Source organism: Balaenoptera physalus, assembly GCF_965194825.1.
Source record: "Balaenoptera physalus genome assembly, chromosome: 18".
NCBI lineage: Eukaryota > Metazoa > Chordata > Mammalia > Artiodactyla > Balaenopteridae > Balaenoptera > Balaenoptera physalus.
In genome coordinates this window covers 10,310,115-10,336,849 of record NC_138899.1, presented here as the reverse complement: position 1 = coordinate 10,336,849, position 26,735 = coordinate 10,310,115, and the positions used below count along the sequence as shown (strand labels likewise).

The 26,735-nt window shown below is 44.0% G+C and overlaps 1 protein-coding gene across 6 annotated transcripts in view; it reads right to left on the bottom strand.

Moving 5' to 3' along the window:
* The window catches only part of TMTC4 (transmembrane O-mannosyltransferase targeting cadherins 4), a 123,074-nt gene that overhangs the window by 82,743 nt on the left and 13,596 nt on the right, over positions 1-26,735 (bottom strand). For all 6 annotated transcript variants that reach the window (XM_082434632.1, XM_082434631.1, XM_082434628.1 and 3 more), the window contains 6 exons: positions 24,448-24,535; positions 6,549-6,646; positions 3,557-3,649; positions 3,163-3,327; positions 1,691-1,893; positions 36-207 (listed from right to left, as the gene is read on the bottom strand). In XM_082434632.1, the coding sequence (XP_082290758.1) occupies positions 36-207; positions 1,691-1,893; positions 3,163-3,327; positions 3,557-3,649; positions 6,549-6,646; positions 24,448-24,535 (819 nt within the window). The remainder of the gene's footprint in view (positions 1-35; positions 208-1,690; positions 1,894-3,162; positions 3,328-3,556; positions 3,650-6,548; positions 6,647-24,447; positions 24,536-26,735) is intronic.

Here is a 26,735-nt window from a genome sequence, read left to right as displayed (position 1 = left end):
TGGTCAGGAATGGCACCACCGCTCTGGGCCAATACCTTTTTCTTAGTATGTTTACTGAGAACGCCAAATCCGAACGTCAGCAGCATGCAGTACCCAGCGCTGGGGAGGTACAGGACCCTCTCTGCCACCACGAAGCCCACTCGGAAGAACAGGTTACTCGCAGGAAGAAATGGGATGATGAGAAATCCTAGGCCCAGTGTGAGGATCCTGGAAGATGAGAATTAAAATGGTTACTTTTAGACTGTTCAAGAAAAATGTCCTCCTTAACATTAAATTCATGATAAAGGCCCCCCCCCCTCTTTTTTTTCATGCCAGCAACTGGGAAATGGCATCAGTAGAGAGGGTCTAACCAGGCAGCATTAGGATAAGATATAAAAATCTTACTAAGGCACTTCACGTCAAGCATAAGGATAAAACTTACAAGTCACAAAATTCATATGAATAAAGTTAGAATGATTACTTTGCGAGGCCTATGAATGCACCTGCTCCTAACTATACCTTAAACTGTGTAGGCGTTGAATAGCTCAATGGATATTGGCCCCAATTAGACCAGTTTAGTCCCCCCTCCCCGCCAAACTTCACAGAAGTAATGCTACTTAACTGGTTTAAACTTCATGAAATCTGAAATAAACTAATATCATTTTCGGGTGCTATGGCATAAATTTCAGTCAAGTAAGAAGAAAGCCAAGAGCAACGAACACTTTTGGAAGTAGGCAATCATTCCCAATCTCCCACAGATGTAAGAGGATGAATTAAGAAGCAAGGTCAAACAACAAGGTCCTACTGTACAGCACAGGGAACTGTATTCAATATCCTGCGATAAACCATAATGGCAAAGAATATGAAAAAGAATATGTATGTATAACTGAATCACTTTGCTGTACAGCAGAAATTAACATAACATTGTAACTCAACTATACTTCAATAAAATTAAAAAACAAACAAAAAATAAGAAGCCAGGTCAAATTTGGTAGCTCCTTCCCAGACCCTGTGCCTGTAGTACTAGAAAAATCCTATTGCACGTGTATAGTGGATTGGGACTATGGTTTGTCGCCCTTTAGAATTACGTACCCATTTAAGCCACAGGTAAAACTTAAAACTGAATTTATTTTGAGAAATTACTAATCTAATTCCATCAGCACTTACGCTTAAAGGAAATCATCTTAAATAGTTTTCTTTCTCATAAAACACATTTGTTTTTCTCCCAATTATTCTCTCAATAACCTTTTTTTCCCTCTTCTGGGGTGTGAGAAAGAATAGGCTCTTTGGGGTGGCAATTTATTTTGTACCAAATAACAAGAGGAGGAATCACTGTAGCATCCACTAGGGTTTTCTGAAGCAGAATTGTGAAATAACGGGCACAACACACATCAATTACACTCTCAGTTCTGACCATAAATTACTCTTTACCACCTACAGCGAAAAGGATCTCAAAATGCTGCTTCACGGGGAAAGAGGGAGGGACAGAGAAAGCAGTCATCTGCAGCCCCCCCTCCAAGTTCACTCCCCACTAGTTGAAGCCAGCCATGGATTCCAAACGGATACAACCCATCCTGGCCATAAACATGTATTTGAAATAAAGGTCCTTAGCTATTACTTCTGCAAAATCGTTAAGATGATCAGTGCTGGATTTAGCAAAATGCTCTGACTCCACCCCGTGTGGAAGTTAAAATTCAGCTGGGCCGCTTACCGTCTCTCGTGGCTGTCTTCAGAGCACAGGGCTTGGCGTATCAGGCCAATTAGGCAGAACCAGAGTGCTGCTAGAGCAACTGCCCTCCAGTCCCCGGCTGACTTAATGAGGGGGATGCAGCCCATTGACCAATCAAAACACAGCCACCAGGGGCACAGCAGCAACCAGGCATTCAAGGAATAGTAGTAATTATAGTTTACGGCCTGTCAGTCGAAAGAAAAACAAACATTTATTTGATACTGAACTTGGAAAAAAAAATATATATCCTAGCTTCACTTTGGAGGCATCCATGTGTTTCTGCTCAAGGAGAGCAGCTGCATAAAATAAGATGTTGCCACGTTCTACACTGGGCATGGGCTGTAGTTTGCAGTTTACTAAATGCATTGAGATTTTTAACAGATAAAAATACAGCAAAGGGCTTCCCTGGTGGCGCAGTGGTTGAGAATCCGCCTGCCAATGCAGGGGACACGGGCTCGAGCCCTGGTCTGGGAAGATCCCACATGCCGCGGAGCAACTAAGCCCGTGCGCCAAAACTACTGAGCCTGCGCTGTAGAACCCACAAGCCACAACTACTGAGCCCGTGCACCTAAAGTCTGTGCTCCGCAATAAGAAGCCCCGCAATGAGAAGCCCGTGCACCGCAGCGAAGAGTGGCCCCGTTCACGGCAGCTAGAGAAAGCCTGCATGCAGCAACGAAGACCCAACGCAGCCAAAAATAAAATAAATTAAAAAAAAAAATACAGCAAAGCCACCAGACCCTGCTATACATTTGTTATATTTCTGGTGACACTATGTCCTGATTACTCACTGATGCCCGAAGTCTGTGACCCAGGAAATCTGAGGCCCAGGGGTCACCCATGTGCCTGACAACATAAGTATAGGGTCCTACGGTCCTTGATTTCTGTCTCTGAAAGCACAGCTAAGATACCCTTGCCTTCAGAAAAAGCAAACCTTTACAAGAAAGTCTGGACACCATAGACTTTTAAAGAGACCACAGGAGGTGGTCAGGACTACATGTTTCCATTGCAGGGGGCACGGGTTTGATCCCTGGTCGGGGAACTAAGATCCCACGAGCTGCGAGGTGTGGCCAAAAAAAAAAAAAAAAAAGATACTGCCAATCTGGTTATATTTTATCTTAACCCCGCCATGTCAATTTCCTTTATAACGAAAGTGATGGGGTTAGGGGACAATTTAAGGAGGCTGGCAAGAAACCTGACATTTTCTAAACCACTCCTCTTTAATTTTGTTTAGAAAGGAAATACAAAGGGTTTATACCTTCTCAATGCCCTAATAAAAACCTGGTTTCATCCTAGAACATCCTTGGTGAGAGGAAACACATGTGGAGGTGTTCTGCTTATGGGAGCTTTTGTGGGTGCTGGGGAGGGAGGGAGGAGAAGGGGGAGGGAGGGAGGGGAGAGCTGGGAATCTAGTGGGCAAAGAAGAGGACCCATCGGAGGGCAGACTCAGGACTCACCCTGACCAGCATGCTACTGGCGAAGGAGGCAGGGTTGTCGACCTCGGTGAAGGCCGGCGGGCCGGTGCCCATGATCTTCCAGCGCACGTAGAGCACCCCTGCTCCCCCCAAGGCCAGGAGACTCATTCTGAAGAGGAGGCCCTCAGTCCTCAGCACGCCAGTGTTCTGAAAGGACACCGCAAGGCCCCTGACGTCACAGAGTTTTCAGATAAAAGTGTGGCCATGCCAGGTACAAAGGTGCAGCAGTTCTGGCTGAACCGCACTGACACCGTGCTTTAAAGGGCTGGCTATTTTAGAATTCAAAGTCGCAAGAAATACTTTGAAAATGGCATTATAAATCCGCTGGTACTTGACATTTTCCACATCTGGGCTGGAGACAAAAGCAGATACTCACCTCTAATGATTTGTCCTTACGTAGTACCTTCCGGACCATTTCCAGAACATTTAATTTGCCTATCACCAAGATGTCAAAGATGGCATTCAAACCCTAAGAGAGCAAAGCAAGGAATCAGCAATGGGACAGCCTAACTCTGATTAGATAACAATTATCCGTCACAATTTTATTGCTGAATCTAGACAAGAAATGTCCTGGATTAGATCACCGCAGATGACCTCTTTAGCTCTAAAAACAAAACCAAAAAATCCTATCGTTCCTATGAAATGAGATCATGTATTATATCAAATCTATTATCTAGTAAATCCCTGTTAGTCTGCATGTAAGAGTACTGTAAGATGCAGGAGAGCTAGACCTTTGGGGTTCCCAGGAGAAGTTCTGCAGAGGCCCCTCTTCCATTTTTTTCTTTACTATAAAAGAGTCCCTTAGTTGTAAGAGCCAACACCTGTGCAGTGGTCATGCCTAAGAAGATAAAGGTAGTCATCAACCTTGAAAATCCAGCCAAGTAAGTAATTACACTTCAGGAACCCCAGGTGCTGCCTGATTTGGGCAAATGCCATGGAAGAGTGGGAGCAGAACGTAGAGCCTCCGGTGGGGCTCCGGAGACCTCTCAGGTTCACACTCCTGGTTGTCCGCTAGATCCCCCTTCCTGCCGGGCACGCAGCCAGCCCTGCAGGAAAGCATGGTCACGTGACTGAGTTTCAGCCTATGGGATGCGGGCAGAAGTGATAACGTGCCATCTTGGAGGTTTGGGCACAGACTGGGGCACCCGGCCCCCCTCGGTTTCCTGTCCAGCTGTGGCAGAGATGATGGAGATATTCAGAGTGACACTGGAAACCACACCCTGAAGACAGCAGAGCCTCGGCCAGCCTGACCCCACTGTGTGGAGGACAGCCACCTCTGCCCACAGCTTTTAGGGGGATGACAAATAACTCCAATGATGTGGAGCCACTGGCCCTTGAGGGTGTGATACCGCAGCTCCACTGACGCTAACAGCTTCCCGTAGCATCACGATAGTTCCTTTCTAGCAGGGGATGGCTGCTCTTGAAGCTATGACACCTACGGTCACAGGCTGCAGGCTCATCTGGCCTTGGACTCTACTCTCCACCCTGCAGTGGACTTCCTACAAATGTGGCCACTGCAAGCAACGTCATGTGGCCGAACTCCCTGCCGGAAGCAGGTAAAGCGGTCAGAACATACACTGCGTAGACGGTTCAAGCTGTCCCTCAATGACGGGGCTCTTTTTAGTATGGGGCTTCGTGGCAAAGAAGATCATAAATCATCAGAAGCCAGTGGTAATTTGTGGTTTTCAGAGCAAGGGTGGCATCCCTACTTAACCCCCTCCCATAAATGCTGGGAGCCATTAATTATCCAATACACAGGCCAGTGCTGGGTTAATCACTTCACAGAATCCTGATTTTATCCACCCATGAGATGAATGATTTTAGTGGGTCACAGAGGGCCATTTCTGCCTGGGTCTGAACCACTTTCTAGAAGGCAGAAGCTCCCTGTTGAGCTGTGCTGTCTTCTTATACCATTTGTTTTTCCGCTTGGGAGCTATAGGACAGTCACCCAGGGATGACGGGGTCATGCTGTCATGAGGACTGAGCCAAACACGAGTTTGGCACTCCCTCCTCCTTCCCATTGAAATTCATCATCGAAATGTCCACATTCTAGTCAGATTTTTTTGAAAGCTGCTCAATTTCACCGTATCTTTATTCATGTAAATTCAACCTAATTTTCTAGTGCTTCTCAAACATGGATGGACGTAGGAGTCACCTGGGGGCCTTGTTAAGGGGAGATTCTGATTCAGCAGGCCTGGGGTGGGGTCTGAGACTGTAAATTTCTAACACCTTCCCGGACGGTGCAGTTGTTACTGGCCCTCAAAACCCACACTTTGAGACAAGCACGGGTTTACGGCGGTGCTTCTCGCAGGTTGATTTTGTCCTCCCCCTCCCACCAGGGGGTGTCTGGCAATGTCTGGAGACATTTTAGGTTGTCACAACTGAGGGTGGGTGTCCTTCTGGCATCTAGTGGGTAGAGACCAGGAACACAGCCTATGATACACAGGACACGCCCCAAAGAAAGAATGATTCATCCCCAAATACCAGTGCTGCCAAGGTTGAGAAACACTGGTTTAGAGCAAACTTTAAAAAAATAACTCATGAAATTCAAGTATCTTTGCACAGTAATTCTATGCCATTTCCTAGCCGGCTAACCTTAATCTTACAGACCAAGCCCAGTAAAACCACTGATCTTTGCCTCGGCTGGTGTCAAACCCCAAAGAGCTCGGACCGCTCTTTCTTTCCCACAGCTTCCGATACGAGCCATACACACACCCCACACATCTCTGTTTTCCATTTCTCTACGTCCGTGCACATCCCTAATGTCTCAGTTTCCCTCTAATAATGTAAGGTGGGAAACTGGCTAGAATGGAGAAAAAGGAGAGTGCATTTCCATGCCTCTCTCTTTTTGGGGCTTCAACTTCGAGCGGACACAGGAGGCGCATGCCTGGACTCTTCAGAGCCCTCTCCTCTCCTCTCTGACGTTTCCGGTTGAAGCTGGGTATAACATAACGCACATCAATGCATGTTTAATCGGGACCAGGAGCAAATCGGGACCAGTGGTGGGGTCAGAACACTGCTGTATTTAGGACTGCCGAAACATGAGAGCAACCCAGAAAAGCCGCAGCAGTCTTGCTTCTCTTTTCCCTAGGACCTCTCCAAGAGGGCTACTCACCGCTCTTCAGGAACTGTCCCCGCTCCGTGTCCACCAGCTCCGATGAGAGGCGACTGAGATAGTCAACTCCCACGCAAACCGCCAGGAGCATGACAGCACAGGTAATTAACTGGTCCAGAACGGTGCAGGACTGAAGGCCGGTAACGGGGTGCAGTAGAGGAGGTCACAGGGGCAGGGCAGCCCCAAATGTCCTTACGGGAGGGAGGGAAAGGGGGTGTAGAGAGACAGGCCCCGAGGGCACCTCGGGTCTTACCAGCACAGTGATCCCTTGCTCTTTGCACAGCATGGCCACTGCTCCCAGAAGGATACTTAGCAACACCCAGAACGTGGAATGCGTCCCCTCCTTGTTAGCTGCCAATCAGGAGAAATGACAAATACAAAAGTCATGCGACATAGCTCAGTCTTGCTAACACCTGGAACTAAAATTCTAAGCATGCACCTTCAACAGCCACAATTTAAAAACAGTTTGGTCTTCGGACAGTATTTCTCTGTGGGTGAGTGTGGTAGACCCACATTTCTGGTTAGACAGCACCCTCTACATGGCACACACATCCCCTTCTCAAGGGGACCCCGGCAGGTGCCCAGAGCCTTGGGGAGGCACTGTAATGCAGCCCTGGCCACAAAGACATCGCAAGGCAGAGTCCCCAGGGGGCAAGTTCCTTCTTCCCACCTGGCCAGTCACCTAACAGGCCATTCTGACAGGGCGTGCTAAGAACTCCCACTGGGGGTGTATGCACTGCATCTGGTTGCACAGGACCCAGCAGTCGCTGCTGCTGTCACAACAGGGGGCGACGGGAATCCCCAATCTGCTCTGAGAATCTCGACAACTCCCGGGGCTGGAGTCCAGCACTGCTCTGAGAGTGTCTACCCCTTCCGGGTGGAGTCTGGGCTCTCTGAACACCTGGTGGCTTAGGAACGTCTGCTCTGCTACCGTCGTGGAATAGCTCTGAAGGATGCAGGATGCAGGACCACTGAGCCCACATGCATGGACACTCAAGCATCAACAGGAAGCCAAAGCATCATCAGAAATGTGACCGCAGTAGTAAGCGGCTTGGGTGGGGCTGAGCTCCAGTAATAACTGATGGTCCCTAAATGGCCTTCTGAGGAGGGAGGGTCTGCTATCCACTGGCGGGTGGCTGGTGGATGCAAGTTGGGGGCCAGAGCTGAACTGCTCAGGAGGAGAAGAAAGGGCATATGTGATGCTCCTCTCTGTTCCTTTGTGACACCCTCACCTCCTCATGGAGGTAGATGGTGAACAAACATTTAAAAAAGACCTAAGTTTAGCACCCCTATGTTCATAGCAGCACTATTCACAACAGCCAAGACATGGAAATAAGCTAAATGTCCACTGACAGATGAATGGATAAAGAAGATGTGGTATACATACACAATGTATATACACAATATACACAGTATATTGAGTAATATACACAATATTACTCAGCCATAAAAAAGAACGAAATAATGCCATTTGCAGCAACATGGATGGACCTAGAGATTATCATACTAAGTGAAGTAAGTCAGAAAGAGAAAGACATGGGACTTCCCTGGTGGCGCAGTGGTTAAGAATCTACCTGCCGGGGGCTTCCCTGGTGGCGCAGTGGTTGAGAATCTGCCTGCCAATGCAGGGGACATGGGTTCGAGCCCTGGTCTGGGAAGATCCCACATGCCGCGGAGCAACTAAGCCCGTGTGCCACAACTACTGAGCCTGCACGTCTGGAGCCTGTGCTCCGCAACAAGAGAGGCCGCAACAGTGCGAGGCCCGCGCACCGCGATGAAGAGCGGCCCCCACTTGCCGCAACTAGAGAAAGCCCTCGCACAGAAACGAAGACCCGACACAGCCATAAATAAATAAATAAATAAATAATTAAAAAAAAAAAAAAAAAGAATCCACCTGCCAATGCAGGGGACACGGGTTCGAGCCCTGGTCTGGGAAGATCCCACATGCTGTGGAGCAACTAAGCCCATGCGCCACAACTACTGAGCCCGCATGCCACAACTACTGAGCCTGTGCTCTACAGCCGTGAGCCACAAGTACTGAGCCCACGTGCCACAACTACTGAAGCCCGCATGCCTAGAGCCCGTGCTCCACAACAAGAGAAGCCACCGCAATGAGAAGCTCATGCACCGCAATGAAGAGTAGCTCCCGCTCACCGCAACTAGAGAAAAGCCCGCATGCAGCAAGGAAGACCCAACGCAGCCAAAAATAAATAAATAAATAAAATTTAAAAAAAAGAAAGAAAGAAAGAGAAAGACAAACACCATATGTTATCACCTATATATGGAACCTAAAATATGACACAAATGAACCTATCTATGAAACAAACAGAATCATGGACATAGAGAACAGACTGGTGGTTGCCAAGGGAGAGGAGGTTGGGGGAGGGATGGAGTGGGAGGCTGGGGTGAGCAGATGTAAGCTTTTATATATAGGATGGATAAACAACAAGGTCCTACTGTATAGCACAGGGAACTATATTCAATATCCCATGATAAACCATAATGGAAAATATTAAAGAATGTATATATATGTATAACTGAATCACTTTGCTGTACAGAAGAAATCAACACAACGTTGTAAATCAACTATACCTCAATTTAAAAAATTAATTAAAAAAATAAAATGAAAATTAAAAACACGCCTAAGTTTGAGGTAGGGCAAAGTGAACCTGCTTGGAGGAGGTGCCCATCAATCTTGGGTCACCTCTGCTTAAAACCGAAACTCCTGGTCTAAATTCCAGCTCTGCCATTTACCAAGTAACCTTGAGCAAGTTACTTTTACTAACTGTCTCAGTGACTTCATCAATAAAATGGGGGCAACATTACCTATATATCCCCTACTTGAGAGAGAAAAAATATACAGAAATACCTGGCCACTTGTGTTAAAAGTTATATATATATGCTTATAAATGCAAAACATATCTCTGGAGAACACACATGAAACTAACTACAGTAGTTTCTGAACAGTTTTAAGAACAAAAATTCAGGTAGGAGAGGGAGGAAGTCTTACTTTTCACCGGGTAATGTTTCCTACTGTCTAAATTTTCTTAACTATGTGCATGTATTAAAAACCATACTAAAAACTGCACATTAAAAAAAAAATCACTTGGTATAGCGCCGGGACCCCAGAAATCATTCAGTGTTTGTTGCACATGAATCAGCAAAACCACCCCAGGTTTGAGGGAGAGGGTCTTCCAATGGGGCTTTGATGCAAGGGGGTGGCTGATCTGTCACCCTGTCACCAAAATGGGCCAAGCTTGTTATTCAGTGAAAAGATGCACCTTGGTTCTCATTAAACTGCTTGAGCGAGAAACCAACAATTAAGGGGGGGGGGTGTGTGTGTGTGTGTGAGATGCAGATCCTGAGTGAAGTGAATATGTAAGAATCATCAGCAAAACCCCTGAGGATGAAAGTCCTGGGCTCCCTGTCCTGAAACAGCTGTGGGGTCTGGGTTGGGAAGTGCTGCTAGCCTTGAACTTTCTACGTGTGGGTGGAGACTCCCCTCAACATATCGAGGGTCTGCATCCATCCGAGCCCCCTGGACTCTCAACAAACTGTGAACAGGACTGAACCCCATGCTGCCAAGGGCCCAGTAGGCTGGCGGGGAAAATGCCCTAGTCACAAACAGGCTATGATGGCTGGAGAGATTCGGAAGTCAAGCAAAAGGACACAAAGGCCAACATTTTCTGACCTTTTCAGCTTTTCTTGGGACTCTCCGTATGTCAAATTTCCAAATTTAATGTACAAACAGGCAGAATTAATAGAATACAGAAAAGTTTTATTTGGCTGCATAGTTGAGGCACCAGAAGGCTTTTCACCAGGCCAAATGATCAACAAACAAGAAAGCCTCACTGATTTGGAATCCACTGTCCCATAAAACACAATGAACACTCTTGCTGTAAGCCTTTCCAATCCTTCCTGCTGCTGACATGATAAAGGGGTCCCAATGCTGAGAATGGCATTTAAGGCCTTGCTGCTGGGCGACACAGCCTCTCTCCGGGTTCCCTGGGTCTATATTCCAGGTACACGGGTCAACCTGCTCACTGGGCTTTGCACATTCTACTCTCTTAGGCTAGAACGTTCCCGGCAGAATCCTGCCGTCTTATTCAGCTGCCAAAGGTCACTTAGGCTGTGCGACCCACTCCCACTCTCCTGGGAAGCCTCCCTTCCCAATTCACTGGGCTTTATTCACAGTTAGAACAACAGCAAGTGGTCCAACTGTGTGCACTCCTGACTGCCCAAGAGCAGGGTCTGTCTCACACACCCCGGTGCCCCTAACTGATCCCCTAGATTAAGTTAGGCCCAGCGTAGCACCTAAACTGCCCTCAGCACAATCAATCACTACGTTCTTCTCACACTTTATTGCAAATGCTTGATTTTTCTGTATTTTCCCCAGATGGGGTTTCTCACCCTTGGCACTGCTGACATTTGGGTGGGTCAATTCTCTGCATCGTAGGATGTTTAGAGCCTCCCTTGTTTCTACCCATGAGATGCCAGTAGCATTCCCGGCCCTCAGTGGTGATGAGCAAAAATGTCAGACTTTGCCAGATGTCCTGGGGGTTGGGAGGGGATCACGCCCAGTTGAGACCATGGCACTAAACCAGTGCCACTCACAGCATGTGGTCCATGGACCTGCCCTGAGATCTTGTAAGAAAGGCAGACTCTCAGGCCCCACCCAGAACCTCGGACTCAGAAACTCGCGGGTGGAGCCCAGCTGTAAGCCTTTGAACCAGCCCCCCCAGGTGATTCTGATGTTAAAGGTCAAGGATGGGAATCTGTGTTCCCATCCCAGAATCTGTGTTCATACACCCTAGATGGGAAGCTTGCTCACCATTGCATACCGGACACCAGGCCTGGCTCTTTGGAGCAACTCTTCCAAGCTCCAGAATCTGCAGCACCTGATTATCTACCGGAAGGGGCAAGGAACTGACGAATCACAGAACCACAGTGTAGGAATAGCTGGAGCGCTCTTGGAGGTTGTGCCTATAATCTCCCTTGCAGTGATGGGAAGGCCGGAATCCCTTCCAAGACGTTGCCAGCAGGGGGCCACGGGGCCTTGACTTCAGGAACGTCAGTGATGGGTGTCACTTTCCATGACACTTTCCATGACAGCCCATTTCGGTTTTAACTTTGGGTCGCGTAACACGCTTTCTTAGAGCGAGCCCACGCCAGCCTCCCCCCACCTCCTGCTGCCCTAGAGCAGTGCCCCTCCAACAGCCCAGGTGGCACAGTGCCTGGGAGCCAAGTTCTCTTTATCGCAAACCACTGTATATCGGAACATTTAGTTCCATCAAGCAAACTATGGATAATTTCACTTGTAGAAATTAATTACGTTTTATATGTAACACCAAGAGATCACAGTTACGAGCCACAACAACAGAGCCCTGTTACATTAGACGTGACTGCGCTGGGGTGGTTACATATTTATTGGAATTTATTATTATTTTTTGGCCCCGCCGCTTGGCATGTGGGATCTTAGCTCCCTGATCAGGGATCGAACCTGCACTCCCTGCATTGGAAGCGCGGAGTCTTAACCACTGGACCGCCAGGCAAGTCCCAGGAATTTATAATTTTCTTTGGGCATTTGGTAGCAATCATTAGCAGACAAGTATTCATAGACACCAAGGCTTTAAAAAAAAAAAAAAAAAGGCCAAAATAACCCAAGCTAACGTATTAGTTAATTCCTTTTAGGATATGATTTCAAGAAAGGCCTCACGTGTTTTAGCAGGTGAGCACAAGGGTCCAGCTGGCAAAGCAGAGGTGATGACACTCACACTGCACCACGCCAGAGCATGGGTACGCCCGTGCCTTCTGACATACGACGGTGACGGATGGAGGGTGACAGCGTAAGGCTTGTCCTCTCCACCCTGGCGTACGTGTGTTCACTTAGCCCTTCCTCTGGTAACACGTCGTCCTGAGTCTGCGTCCAACCACTTCCAGGATTTTCTCGTATCAGCAGTTTATATGCAAATAGAAACCCTAAACGAACCCATTAATTACCATGGAGTCTCCTCCACAGGGTAAAAGACACCCCAACCCTAGCTCCTATGCCCCTACCGGCTCCACACCTCCCTGCGTGGGAGATGGCGTTGTAGGCTGACCTCAGCCATTTGTTTGCATGTCCACCAAGCGTTAGGTTCAGTAGTTCACTAGAAACCAAACGGAGGGGCTTGCCTGGTGGTCCAGTGGTTGGGACTCTGCACTTCCACTGCAGGGGGCATGGGTTCGATCCCTGGTCGGGGAACTAAGATCCTGCAAGCTGCGCAGTGCGGCCAAAAAAAAAAAAAAAAACCAAATGGACTTCTCCCTTCCTCGCCCCTTTACCTGGATTTGATTTTTTAAGCTTCTACTCCCACAATCTGTGTTCATACCTCTTAAGGAAACATAAGAGGTATGAATGATTATTTTACATTTCTTCCTAGAAAAACTGAATTAGCTTGTGTTTTACTTGACTGTAAGAGGGATTAATTTCCCCCCCCACGGACCAATGGTTTTGGATTGGAAAAAAATTCCCAGTTCCTCCATTAAAACACCCAAAGGACTGCTCTTGAAAGCACTGCATTAACGCAAAGTTAGATTACTACAGGGCTGTGAAAGTGATGGGCTCACGTTCCACTTGTCTGGAATTTAAAATGGATTTCTCCTTAGTTGGCTAAATCAGAGATTTCACTGAATACAGAAAAATAACATATAAAAAACACAACCTTCAGGTTCATTGATGGCCTTCTCCCTAATCTCACCCCATAATTTCACCACACTTCTCAAACCCCAAATTTCTATAAGGGACTCAGACTCCCTCCAACTCTCAAATCTTTATCACAGCTCTTCTGGGACAGCCCTACTCTTTCATTTTCTCTTATACTTCTGATTTTGTTCAAACATGTCCAGTGTGGAAACGTATGAAAGATGAAGATGATTCTTTGCTGGAGAAGTTTCTTCAGTTTCAGTGTTTATTAAATATGAGTGTCACTTCTCAACAGTGGCAATTTCAGGGATCAGTTATAAACCCAGTGATGGCTTCACATTCAGAAAACCAAATTCTAGACCGCCACTGTCCAAGAGGAGGCATGGCAGTTACTGAGTACCTGAAATTTACCTCTTACCTATTGAGATGTGTTGGAAGGGTCAAACACACACCTGATTTTGAAGACTCCGTATGAAAAAAAGAATGTTAAACATTTCATCATTTGTACACTGATTACATGCTGAAATTATAATATTTTTGATATATCGGGCTAAAAATGTATTGTTAAAATTCATCTAACCTGTTTCTTTTTATAATGTGGCCAGTAGAAATCTTGTTATGACCTGAATGGCTCACACTGTATTTCCTATTGCACAGCACTGTTTACACCATGTGCTGAGACCCAGCTCATATAAGAAATGATCTGCACAGCTGTGTTTGTATTCCAAGTCTGCCTTTGAAAAACTCAGAAAATACGAAATTAGTTGCCTATTTAAATCCAATTCTTTCTCCCCCAATCCCTACCAGATTAGCACTTGATATGTTACCAGAAGTCATAAGACTAAGCATGCACACACACTTCAGTTTACCCACAATCCAAACCAAAAAGCTGGGTAAAACTAATACACTTGAATCCTGAACTGGAGATTCAGGGCCCGACACCTCGGTATAACTTCACAGTCCGCGCCCCATGTTCCCCAGTATCCGAGGTTCCGCATTCGCGGATTCAACCACTTCCAGTCCTGTAGTACTGAAGTGCGTATAGAAAAAAATCCGCCTACAAGTGCACCCGTGCAGTTCACACCCATGTTGTTCAAGAGCTAACTGTATTTTTAAACTATTTCATATAAATCAAAGGGGTTCTCTTTACAAATGTGTTGTATATAGGTGCATGATAAACCAAGGCCAACCTACACAGCATTGATAAAGTGTTTCTAGTACTGGGGGCAATCAAGAAAGGCCTCATAAAATTTAATCAACTGGGAAAGTGGTCCTGAGTTTGGGGACAGACCAGCCTAGCAGACTTCTGGTAATAAGACCCCCTCTAGCACAGTTTTACCCATGTAATTCCCCAAATTAAGATTTTCTTTGAGTATTAATTTGTCAAGGTGACTAACGCTAATAATTGCCAATATATACAGCTAATCTAGATAAATTTGGACTTGTGTTTTTGTATGTTTTTACTTAATAACTAATGCAAGCTACTCTTTTATTCCCAACTTTGAGCATTTTAATAAGGCAACTGAAACATAACAGGAAGCCACCTTGCATACAGTTGGCACTCAGTAAATATTTGTTGAGTCAATGGTTTCACTTATTTCCATGTCTATTAGAAGCCTTATTATATTACTGTATTTTAAAGGCAATTATGAGATGGAATTTAATAGCAAAAAGTTATTAATTTGTTAATGTGAACAAATACAGCCAGAAGTCGTCTTTTCACTTTTAATTTAGTCTTTGAACCCCCTCACAATGGAAGAATCTCCATCATGTAAGAGACTCTTTTTCAAAATAAATTATTATTTTTTAAATTTATTTATTTTACTTTAATTTTTTTGGCCGCACCGCACAGCTTGTGGGAACTTAGTTCCCCGACCAGGGATTGAACCCGGGCCCTCGGCAGTGAGTGTGTGGAGTCCTAACCACTGGACTGCCAGGGCATTCCCTAAAATAAATTACTTTTTAAAAATTACATAAGTAATATTAAAAAGGCATAAGAGAAACTGATTATTTTAGTTTTAAATTTAGAATTAACTGTTAAAAACAGTAAAAATAAATCCTGAGAGGCAGATATCGCCTCCAGTGCAGTTGCATTTATGAATTATTTTTATTCAAAAAAGTCTTCCCCAAATAGGGAATTCTAACTGGTGCATAGCTCTGTGTAAGCATCTCAGGCTCAGACAGAGTTCTCCATCTCATCTCCATCCAGTCCGCTAAATTTTAAGCACCAATGACCCAGGAGAGGAAATTTTTTAAAAAACCCTAAAAAGGTATTCTTACACCATGCAATATCTCTCATCACTTAAGAACACAACTAGGATAATTGTGCAGCATTTGCAAACATCAACACTTTATAATCCAGAACTTAATAAAGATTGGTTTAGAAAGTGTTTTGTTTCAGTATATGTCTCTGTTACCTGAAATAATCCAATCACTCAGGTAAAGGGAGGCAAAGGCTAATAGGCAGTGGGGATGGGGGTGGGGGAAGGAGCACGGGGGGGAAATAAAACACCCACATGCACTAACAGAAAGACACTTGTCAGTGCCAACACCCACAAGTGCCAACAGATGTGATCAATTTAATGAAGCGCTGCGCCTCGGATTTGGCACTGCTTTCAAGTGGGAGGCTCTTCTTTCAGAAAAAAGCATCACATTGTAGGAGCTACCCTCTTCACCACTCGATGCCTGGCATCTCTGCTGCCTTAAAACTGGCACGGCGTGGTGTGTGTGTGTGGGAATCACTCCGCCCTGACAGGTGGCCCCAACTCCCTCTGCCAGAGCGACACAATGAGCGTCAGATTCTCGTTCCAAAAGTGGGAGTCAACCAAGCAGTGCTTCCACCCGCAGAATGAGAGGAGTCAGACACTGCCGTCCTAAAATACAGGACCGTTTTGGGAGAATTGAGCAATGTACGAACCACGAAACATGAAAGAGAGAAAAGAGAACACACATGAATACTGATGTCACAATTCAGATGGCAACGACCCCAAATCTAAAAACAAGTGTCCTAGACTATGTGAGTTACACGACTGCCCGAATTTCTTTTAAGCTGTGTAATTCTAAGTCAAAGAAAAACATGTCTTGAATCACAGTGGAAAACAGGAGGAAATGAGACCCCAAGAGTCAAAAGTTATCCTGTTTTAGCTGCCTGAACTATGGTAAGGAGAGCAACACAACAAATAAAGTTTAAGAACTTAGAACAGAGATTTGAGATCTTGTGTTTCATAATAGTTTAGAATTTAAAATGGTTATTCTAAGTTTGTAGCAAATTCCTTCCCCTCTTGAAAAGATTCTCTCCTTCCCACTATAAATGAGACTAATGAAATTTCTCTTCATCGTCCGAACTCCCATGAAACAATATTTTAAGGTATTAGTTTATAAAAGAAATTGTTTCTGGCTATTCTATCAAGTTTATCGTGCAAAGAGATTACCTGTTTCCAATCCAAAATATGTACTAGGCTTTAACAGAGAGAGAAATATTGATAGGATGTCTTATCATTAGAATAATACATTTTGTTTCGGGCATTCAGAAAAAATAACCAGTGCACCATCAACTTCATCTGATTTAGTGTTTTTCTTTCTTTATTTTTTTAAAGAATAATTATCCTTTCTTTATAAGGATATTTTCTTATTTAAAAAAAGATTCTGTTCTAAAAGATCTTGCTTGGAGATATTCTACGTAAGCACCAAAAAAAAGAAAAAAAAAAAAAAAAAGAGAGACCGACAGAAATGTTACATGAGATTTTTTTTTCCACTCTCTAAAAATGCTAGGATTCCAGAGGTTAGCACAGAATTGCTTGTTAATAAACTCAGGCAGTTAAAAATTGTCCAGAGCTTTATAAGACAGACACTGCATCTATAAAGAAAGCTAATGAGGTTATCAAAAAGAAACGTATCCTCTGAAAGAGCTTTCTAACTAGTTAAATCATTAATTTCAGAGCACTCAATTTTTTTGTTCCCTTATAAAAAATACTAAATCTGTTCTTCTGTAAAAACCCTTTCTTAAACTTCAAGTTTATGAGTAATGAATGCTAGACCTTTCTTTCAATTTATGTTCAGATCCAAAAAGAACAAAGACCAGGTCACTTTAAACGTAAGTTTAAACAATAAACAGCGTTTATTATTATTTGTATCCAACAAGTACCGGACTGAACTTCTACCACAAAAAAGTTTTGATTCTCAGCTGCACACTTAAAAACGTGTGGGCGACCCGAGTAGCTGGGGCAAGGACTCATTGCTGCCATGACACGTGTTTGCCCTTGGCTTTGTGTACAACCCACACTGACGAGACAGCAGAAAATAAAGACGTGTGGCTACTTCATAGGGTATCTCAAAGTCCAAATGAAAATATATACACCTGGATGTTCATTAGTATCAAGGGTCCTGCTTTACTGCACTGAAGGAAATTTAATAGAGAGTAGATAAGAGAAATTAGCATTTTAATACGGAACTACCATATGATCCAGCAATTCCACTTCTGGGTATTGACCCTAAGGAAACGAAATCACTACTTCGAAAAGATATCTAGATCCCCATGTTCGTTGCAGCATTATTTACAACAGGCAAGACACAAAAACAATGTGTGTATAGACAGATGAATAAATAGAGAAAATATGTACACACACACACACACACACACACACACACACACACACACCCCCAATGGAATATTACTCAGCCATAAAAAGAAAGAAACCTTGCCATTTGCGACAACATGGGTAGACCTTGAGGGCATTATGCTAAGTGAGATAAGTTAAACAGAGAAAGGCAAATACTGTATGATCTAACATATATGTGGAATCTTAAAAAAAAAAAACAAAAACACAAAACTGAACTCACAGATACAGAGAACAGATGGGGGAGCAGTGTGAAATGGGTGAAAACGGTCAAAAGGTACAAACTTCCAGTTGCACGATAAATAATGAGTCCTGGGGATGTAATGTACAGCATGGTGACTATAGTTAACAATACTGTATTGTACATATGAAAGATGCTAAGAGAGTAGATCTTAAAAGTTCTCATCAGAAGACAAGAAATTCTGTAACTATGTGTGGTGATGGATGCTAGCTAGACTTATTGTGGTGATCATTTCACAATATGTACATATATCAAGTCATTATGTTTTACACCTAAAACTAATACAATATTATATGTCAATTATATCTTCATAAAAAAGAAAAAACAATAAAATGTACATTCCACGGCAAACAAACAAAAAAAAGAAATCGGCAGTCCCCAGGTTATAGCCATCAATTCTGCATAAATGCACTAAGAAAAGAAGGGGATACTTATTGAGTGCTTGCTCTGAGGTGGTCACAGGGAGGAAAAGAGAACAGGGAGGAATGGAGACCCAGAGCACTCTTCTCCTTGAGCACTCTGAATAATGGACACTCCCTTTCAATCCAAATACACTGAGCTCTAAGCCCTTCTAGGGCAAAAACTATGTCTCTGACACAGGGCCTGGTACAGGACGCCTTTAATGTTTGATTCATCATTGGTAAAAGAATGAATGACCCAAACTGATAAGCCTCTATGTGATTCTAGAACAGAATCAGAAACAGTGTCTTATCATGAATGGGTAGGGTTATTACTGCTTCTTCTCTGTGAAGGTATTATTAGTTTTGAAGCCCTTGCTCAGCTTAAAAAAGGACTCTCAGCCCCCATATTTATGAAGTTGAACATTAACATGATGTTTAAGAATTATTCCAGAGAGTTGTTCTCTATAAAAGAAGTAGTCTCTGTTCCAAGCCTGTTGAAAGAGGACGGAAAATCTAAAACACAGAAGAGTTGCTGAAAACACAGTGACTATCCACAGAGACCAGGAAAGGTGCTACCGGACTTTAGCAGTGGTTCCAGGGTATTGAGACAAAGGGGGATTTTGGAGTTGGGGAGCGGAGGGAGGAGGCTGGCAGAGTGGAGGGGCTGTTCGGTGCTGCCTGGCTGAGCGGAGCAAGGGGGACAGGGCTGGGCATCAGGTCCCAGTGTCCTGCCCTGTTCTGCTGCCCTGAGGTTACAGCAGGTGGGGCTCAGGGCACAGGACCTTGTCAGGAGGGGTCAGAGAAGTGCTTGAGGTGTGGCTAGTGAGTTACTACCCAGCTTCCCCCAAGCTGGCTAGTAACTGAATGTAAGTCTCTCTCTCTCAAGAATCAGGCATATGACCCAGCAATCCCACTCCTGGGCATATATCCAGAGAAAACCATAATTCGAAAAGATACATGCACCCCAACGTTCACTGCAGCACTATTTACAATAGGCAGGACATGGAAGCAACTTAAATGTCCATTAATAGAGGAATGGATAAAGAAGATGTGGTACATATATACAATGGAATATTACTCAGCCATGAAAAAGAAGGAACTAATGCCATTTGCAGCAACATGGATGGACCTGGAGACTGTCATACTGAGTGAAGTGAGTCAGACAGAGAAAGACAAATACCATATGATGTCACTTATATGTGGAGTCTAAAAAAAGGGTGCAGATGAACTTATCTACAAAACAGAAATAGAGTTACAGATGTAGAAAATAAACCTATGATTACCAGGGGGTAAGGGGGGAGGGATAAACTGGAAGAACTGGGATCAACATATAAACACTACTATATATAAAATAGATAACTAATAAGGACCTACTGTATAGCACAGGAAACTCCACTCAGTACTCTGTAATGGCCTATGTGGGAAAAGAATCAACAAAAGAGTGGATAGATGTATATGCATAACTGATTCACTTTGCTGTATGCCTGAAACTAACACAACATTGTAAATCGACTATACCCTAATTTAAAAAAAAAAAAAAAAGAACCAGGTCACTCTGTGCCTCAAGACCAGCAACGAACTTGGGAGATGGAGATAGAATTCAACCGTTCCCTTGATAGTCTGTGATGTGGAAACAGTGAGTGGGCACTGGAAATAACAGTGAAAAGCAACTCAAACGCTAGAGAGTGCAGTTGAGGGATGGCTGTTCTCCTCCATCAACTTTAAACTCCCAAGAAAGAACGATTATGATCTGCAACTCAAAGCCTGTGTGGGCAGATGGACACAGTCAGAGGACAGAGAAGACACAAAAGTCCCCAGCCAATAATAACTTTCCAGGGCAAGACACTGAGGCCTGGCTGTGTGCAGACAGGTAACCTCCTGTAGCTTTGCATTTTCCAAAGACTAAACAAGCTGCGGGTGACGGCAAAGGGCGGTACCAGTCTGGAGGTGGGTTCCTTGGTCCCACTTTAATTGACTCTTTCCTTTTCCTAAAGGGGGTTCAAGTGCATGGGAAGGTGGGACAGCCTGTAAACAAGAGGTCAACGGAGAGGCTTCTTCAAAGGCTTCCTAATCGATCTATGCATCTTCTTACTGTTCCAAGTAACTCAACCAAATGAAAATCTATTCATATTCTTAAAGGTTTTCCACAGAAGGCATGCCTACCACTGCCACAGGTGTGCAAACATTAAGCATTTCCAGGTGAGCTTTCTCGAAAACATTTACGTACTTAACATTAAAGGCCTATAACAATCTCTTTACAAAATCTCTTTCCAATTTAAAAGTAAACATGCTATAAATGTTAAAAGAATGCTACCAGACCAAAAAAGAAAGGTTATATCGCTACTAAGAGTTAATATACTAGAGTTCCATTAGTACTAAAATATACTTCACCAATTTCTCATGAATCAAAGTATTAACTGAAAAAACATCATATATTAAGCACTTTTTCCTTTGGTATCAGTTTCCAAAGGCCTTATTTTAAAAATCTATCTTTTGTGTGGCTGGCTCTTGGAAATAATTTTATAATTTACAAACGAATGAAAAAGAGACACATAGTTCAGAATATGTACATTTGTGAACTGGAACACAGAAAAGGTTAGCAAAAGGATCCAGGGAAAGAATATAACCAGGGAAAGAATATAACATGTCTGTAGTTTTTCGCCATCCTGAGGACACTCCATTAAAGGAGGCTAATAAATGCATCAGTTCACTTGCTAGAAGAATTTTTAGTCTTCTGATAATTTTTCCATCATTTCAATAAGAGCAACCTTTAGAAGTAGTGAGAAATTTTATTACATCTCCTAAATGATGTGTGCTCGAACGCTGAATCTATCAACATGTAGTACGTTCTTCAAAAAGCTCTTTTGATTTCTTTGAAATCCATTCAGAATAAGGGGGTAGTTACTTTAAGGGAAGATATGTTAAAATTAATAAAATGATACTGCACCAAACTTTTGAGATGTCTATGAGAAAAGCCAACAGACTTAATTTTTAATTTTCTTCAAGAAAAATACAACTACTGATAAGTTGTTATCCTACCTAACTGCAAATTCAGATTTAATTGCCATCTTAAGAACACAATATAACAATACAAATACATAAAATAAAATGCAAACCCCCCCATAACAATGCAAACAATACCACTGTTCGTAATGAATACGATGGTGAGAAGTAAATGAACCCGCTCCCACTCCCATTACCTATGGAAATGGCTGGGGCTGGTGCAATCCCCATCTCCCACCCCCAGATCCCTGGGGGCTGTGTGTCTCTTGGGAGTTTTACAATCATCACAGGTGGGGAGAGCCCAACCCCAGAAGAGCTGGACTTGCCTTATTGCTAAGTTAACTTTCAGTCTTGGGAAGAAAAGTTACTCCCACTATTTTCTGTTCTTGAAGCTGTTCTATTTAGCTGTCCCCAAACTCTCTGCCATATCAGAAAAATGATGAGTCACAGGAAAAAGTGGTGGTATGATAAAATAATAATAATAAAAGAGGTTGGGGAGTGGGTAGGTATGACCAAGTCCTGAGTGAGCATGGAGGTGTGGGCCCACTGGAGTCACCCTCACACTGTGTCTTAGTAGAGCCGCAGGTTTGAGGGAACAGGTACTTTGAGATATACAACCTGAGCCCTGTGTTCAGCTGTACAGGACAGGATGGAGGAGGGGCGCTTCCCAATCTACCCTTGGAAACTATGGATAGTTTCATACAGATGTTCTAGGTATATAACTATGAATACCTAGAACATCAAAACAGTATAGCCTGTCCTAGAAGAGTTTGCAGTCCTGCCTAAGTCTTTTTGTAGAAAAAACATAAAGGGTTAAAAGTTATCTATTGCTCTTTTTAAAAAACACCTTTCGTAAAGAACAAAAAACATATATAAGTAGAGATGCTGATATAGGAACTCATGTCTCCATCACTCAGCTTCAACTCCTGACCAGTCTGGCTTCAACTAAATGCCAACATGCTTCCTGCTTCCTCTCAGATTATTTTGAGACAAATCCCAGACTTTATACCATTTCATCCATAAATATTTCAGCATGTGTCTCTACAAGAAAGGGATTGGGGTTTTTTTTTTTTTAATTTATTTTTGGCTGTGTTGGGTCGTTTCTGTGCTAGGGCTTTGTCTATTTGCAGCGAGTGGGGGCCACTCTTCATCGCGGTGCGCAGGTCTCTCACTATCGCGGCCTCTCTTGTTGCGGAGCACAGGCCCCAGACGCACAGGCTCAGTAGTTGTGGCTCACAGGCCCAGTTGCTCCGCAGCATGTGGGATCTTCCCAGACCAGGGCTCGAACCCGTGTCCCTCGCATTGGCAGGCAGATTCTCAACCACTGCACCACCAGGGAAGCCCGAAAGGGATTGTTTTTAACACATACGTTCGATGCACTATCACACCTAACATTTTAACAATTCGTTAACAGAACTGAATGGACCTCCTGTTTATTTTTCATGATTGTTTTGACAGGCTTGCCTTGCTAGTCCCTTGAGTACAGGGAAGCAGAAGAATACAATGTAGTTGGCGCAGGCTTTGAAGTGAGTTAAGACTCAAAGGTGAACCCAGTTCTGCTATAAATAGCTGTGTGATACTGGGTAAGTTACATAAACTCTGAGTCTTACATCTGAAAAACAGGGAAAGTAAGTCAACCTATCTTAAAGACTGTAACATATGAGAAAAATATACACACACACACACACGTGCCAGTAGATAGCCAATAAATGGCAACTATTATATTAACAGCGAACATCTACCTTCATAAGTAAAAAAACTTCCTGCTGGAAACTCCCTATTACTCTTTACTAAAAAACCTTTTGGAAGCACTAGGATGGTGACAGTTACCTGTCTGTCATGTCCCAGGGGCTGGCAAACTTTGCAAAGGACAGGGCAGTAAGTACTTTAGGCTCTACAGGCCAGGAGGTCTCTGCTGAAACTCCTAACTCTGCAAAAATAAATGGATGTGCCTATGTTCCAATAAAACTTCATATATAGACACTGAAATGTGAATTTCATGTAACTTTTAATACGTCACCAAACACTATTCTTGTGGGATTTTTACCCCCAATCATTTAAAACCGGAAAAAATCATTGTCAGCTTGGGGGCTGGATTTGGCTCATGGGCCCCTGTTTACCAACCCTGGGTGACCCCACTTCACCAGCCCCAGCAGACACAAAATCCTGAAGGAGTGGTCTGCCCTTCCTTATGAATAAGACATCAATTTACCGGAGGAATCCAAGTACAAGCATTAGTACATGAACAATAACATCAAGGCCTGGCAGGGGACTGAACCTAAGCTTTGAGAAATACTGTGGAAGCGACTCACGGAAACCCAAGTACACCAGCGTCCGCTGAAACGGCCCTGCTTGAGCATTCCACAGGGATCATCCCGCTCACTTTCCCTTTTCTTCCCCTCTTCCCCCCAAATATAAATTGACTGTGACATATAAAGAGAGTTCTACAGTCAGGAACTGACTTTATAACAGAAGTTGAATGCATAACACCGTTGCTGGGGCCAGCATGTACAAACGCTACGTAAGTTGAATGTACTGTATCCAATTTCCACTACAGAGCAATCTGGAAGGTATGATCTGACTTGGAGGGAATCAGAACCCAGATGAGCAGAGCTATACAGGGATTTTTCTAGAACTCTATCAGTGCACGGCTGCACTGCTACTAATGACCAGGCAATTCCCCTCCCCTCCACACACACACAACTGGTCATGTCAACCCCGTTGTTTCCAACAAGGACTTTCTCTGTAAGTATCAATGACGCAACAATGAAAAAATAAGAACCTTACAGTTCAGGTGCATATTCATAGCTACACATTTTACCATTTTTCAAGGTTTTTCGCCAACAGGTTTTAATAAAAAAAAAAAAATAATAAGCATAAGTTTTTTTCCCTCCCCCTTCAATTTTGCTGGAAATAAAAACCACAAAAATCAATCACAACCGCTTCAGCACCAAGAGCAGAAGCTCTGGGTTTCAGTACCCAACAAGGTGCTCCCTGAATACGGTGAACATCGAAGCACAAGCCTTTGTGTTATTAAGAAAGCAAAGGAGTTAGACACCACTAAAAAGAGCTGACATCTTTGACCCACATTCCCTCAAAGCGATAAACTTATATAAACCGACATTTTCTCATCTGTTAGAACACTGCTCAGCAGGACAGAAACACGAAGAAGATGTAAAATTAAGAAGGCAAAATGTCATGCTTACTTTCTTTAAGTGCTTTACAGTAGCCGAGGAAAGATAACAGAAAAAACAGGGCAGCCAGGAGGTCTGCACAGCCGACAACAGCAGCAACCTTAAAAGAAGGGACAGAAGAAAAGATGTATGTAAAAAACATTTAAACAAAACCTTGGAAATACAAAAAAAATTCCTTAGAAATAGAAAACGAAAACCTTATCAGACTCGGCCATCTATTAAAACAATCCCTGCAACTGTGACGCTTCCCTGTGGTCTGATCTGACAACTGATTTTCTTTTCATTTTTGGTCTAGGACTTGGGTCAGCCACTTCCACAGGAAGGCTGGGTTGGCTCGAACCCAGGGAAGGTTCTTTTGTGGGCCACACGCAGCCAGCGATGCCCACGGGCAGTGAAAGCCCGTCACTCAGCATGCTGCGCCCACAGCTCCAGAGGCCTCCGCTCTGATCAGGTCCCCACGGTGGGTTTTCAACTGGAAAATGGTAGCAGCTCAAAGGGCACGATATTTAAAAAAGAAACCTTGATTGGAAACATGAAGGAAAGGTGGGAAGTCCATGTTACAAGTCATCAGGCAAAGAGAATAAGACACAGGGATAACGTTCAAAGCTGCCTCTTCCATCTCTTCCTCCCTTCAGACCAAAACCAATGAAGTGGGTTAACCTGGAAAGCAGAACGCTTCAAAAATGGTTGATGAGTAAGATGAAAAAAAGAATACAATTTCTACCATTTCTTCCCCACCCCCTCATTTTCTACATCTGACGACTGCCCTTCTCTTCTCCACCTTAGTGACAATGAAGCAATATAAAATCTGTGCTTCGTTTCTTTGAAGCTGATTACTCCAATAATTGCTTTCCAGATTTTCATGGCAACGAAAGACCCAGAATTCCACTCCTGAGTATTGGTCTAGTTTACGTGGCATTCTTGACTAACTAGCACCTGGATGGGACATATGTCAAACCTTTCACTGTGATTCTCCAGGTATCGCTTTAATGACTGGGAAGTTCATCTTTTCTTAAAGTGAGATATATGATAAGTCAGACACAGAGTAAAGACTATCCTACAAATGGAGATGAGAGAGTATACAATGAATATGAAAATTACTACATTTACATACGATTCCCAGGTGCGTCTACAAGCAATAGCTAAAAGGAATGCCTTTTAGGAGCAGTTTCCTGCTACGCTGGTTAGCTAGGACGTTCTGAGGCAATTATCCATTCCGATGGTGAACTGCTGACGCAGGGGCACGTGGCAGCCCAGGGTGTCATGCAATCGCTAAGAAGACTGACAGCTGAGTCCAACCTGTGACTGCCACGCACATGAAACAACCTCCCGGGAAGGAAGCTAAGGACAAACAAAGGTTGAACAGATCTGGGCCAAGTATGCCAGCATGCCAGAGGGTTAAACGGTACAATTACTTCATGAAGGCAGTGAATATGTAATCAGACTTCTGGAATCCTCTGGCCTGTAACTCACTCACTCAGAGACACAGTGAAATCGGGGATGCAGCGAGACCCAACACAGAGCTGGGCACACAGTGGGTGCCGGGTCGCTGTCCGTTGCTGTGTGAATCCCAAAGATGCTTCTGTAAACACTGGGAGGAGGCGGGTGGGGGTGGGGGGCGGAAAGCAGCGGACAGAGGACACAGCAGCTCAGGGTGAAGCAGGTACGGGCTCTGCAGCCCCCGGGTGAGTGATGGAGGGAGGGGCTGGTGCTCTGGGCCTCCCATCAGGACCAGAGATGGGTGGGAGCTGTGGCTCTCTACAGGCCCTGAGGATGGCGGGGAATCCCAAAGCCTTTCAGAGGATGAAGTGAGCAAAGCCAACCCAGAGAAGTGTATCTAAAAAGGTCCTAGAGCAAGGGGGTCGAGGAAGCAGGGGCTGGGGGATATGGAGGGTCAGGGAACCAGGTTTCTTGAACTGAGTGAGGGGGAGGGAAGTGGTTTGGATAAATACCAGGAATAGGGGCCAAAAAGACCAGCCTGAACCACTTGTTATCTGAGTGGCTGAGGTACACTAAAGACTCCCACTAACGTATATAATATTGTAAATCAGCTAAACCTCAAAAAAAAAAAAAAAGACTCCCACTAAAATGAACTTTAAACATCATAAACTCATTTTTAAAGCAAATAGTCTGCCTTTGGCTAACTGAAGATACTCCCAAGTCTTAAGCAATGTACGTCACATCGTCTGACATGAAGAAAAACAAGTTTTAAAAAGTATGGCAAGTGTTTCAGAGTAAAGAGTATTTAGTCCTTCAATGAATTTTTGGCATAGTAATTAAAGAGAGATTTCATAGAAAAA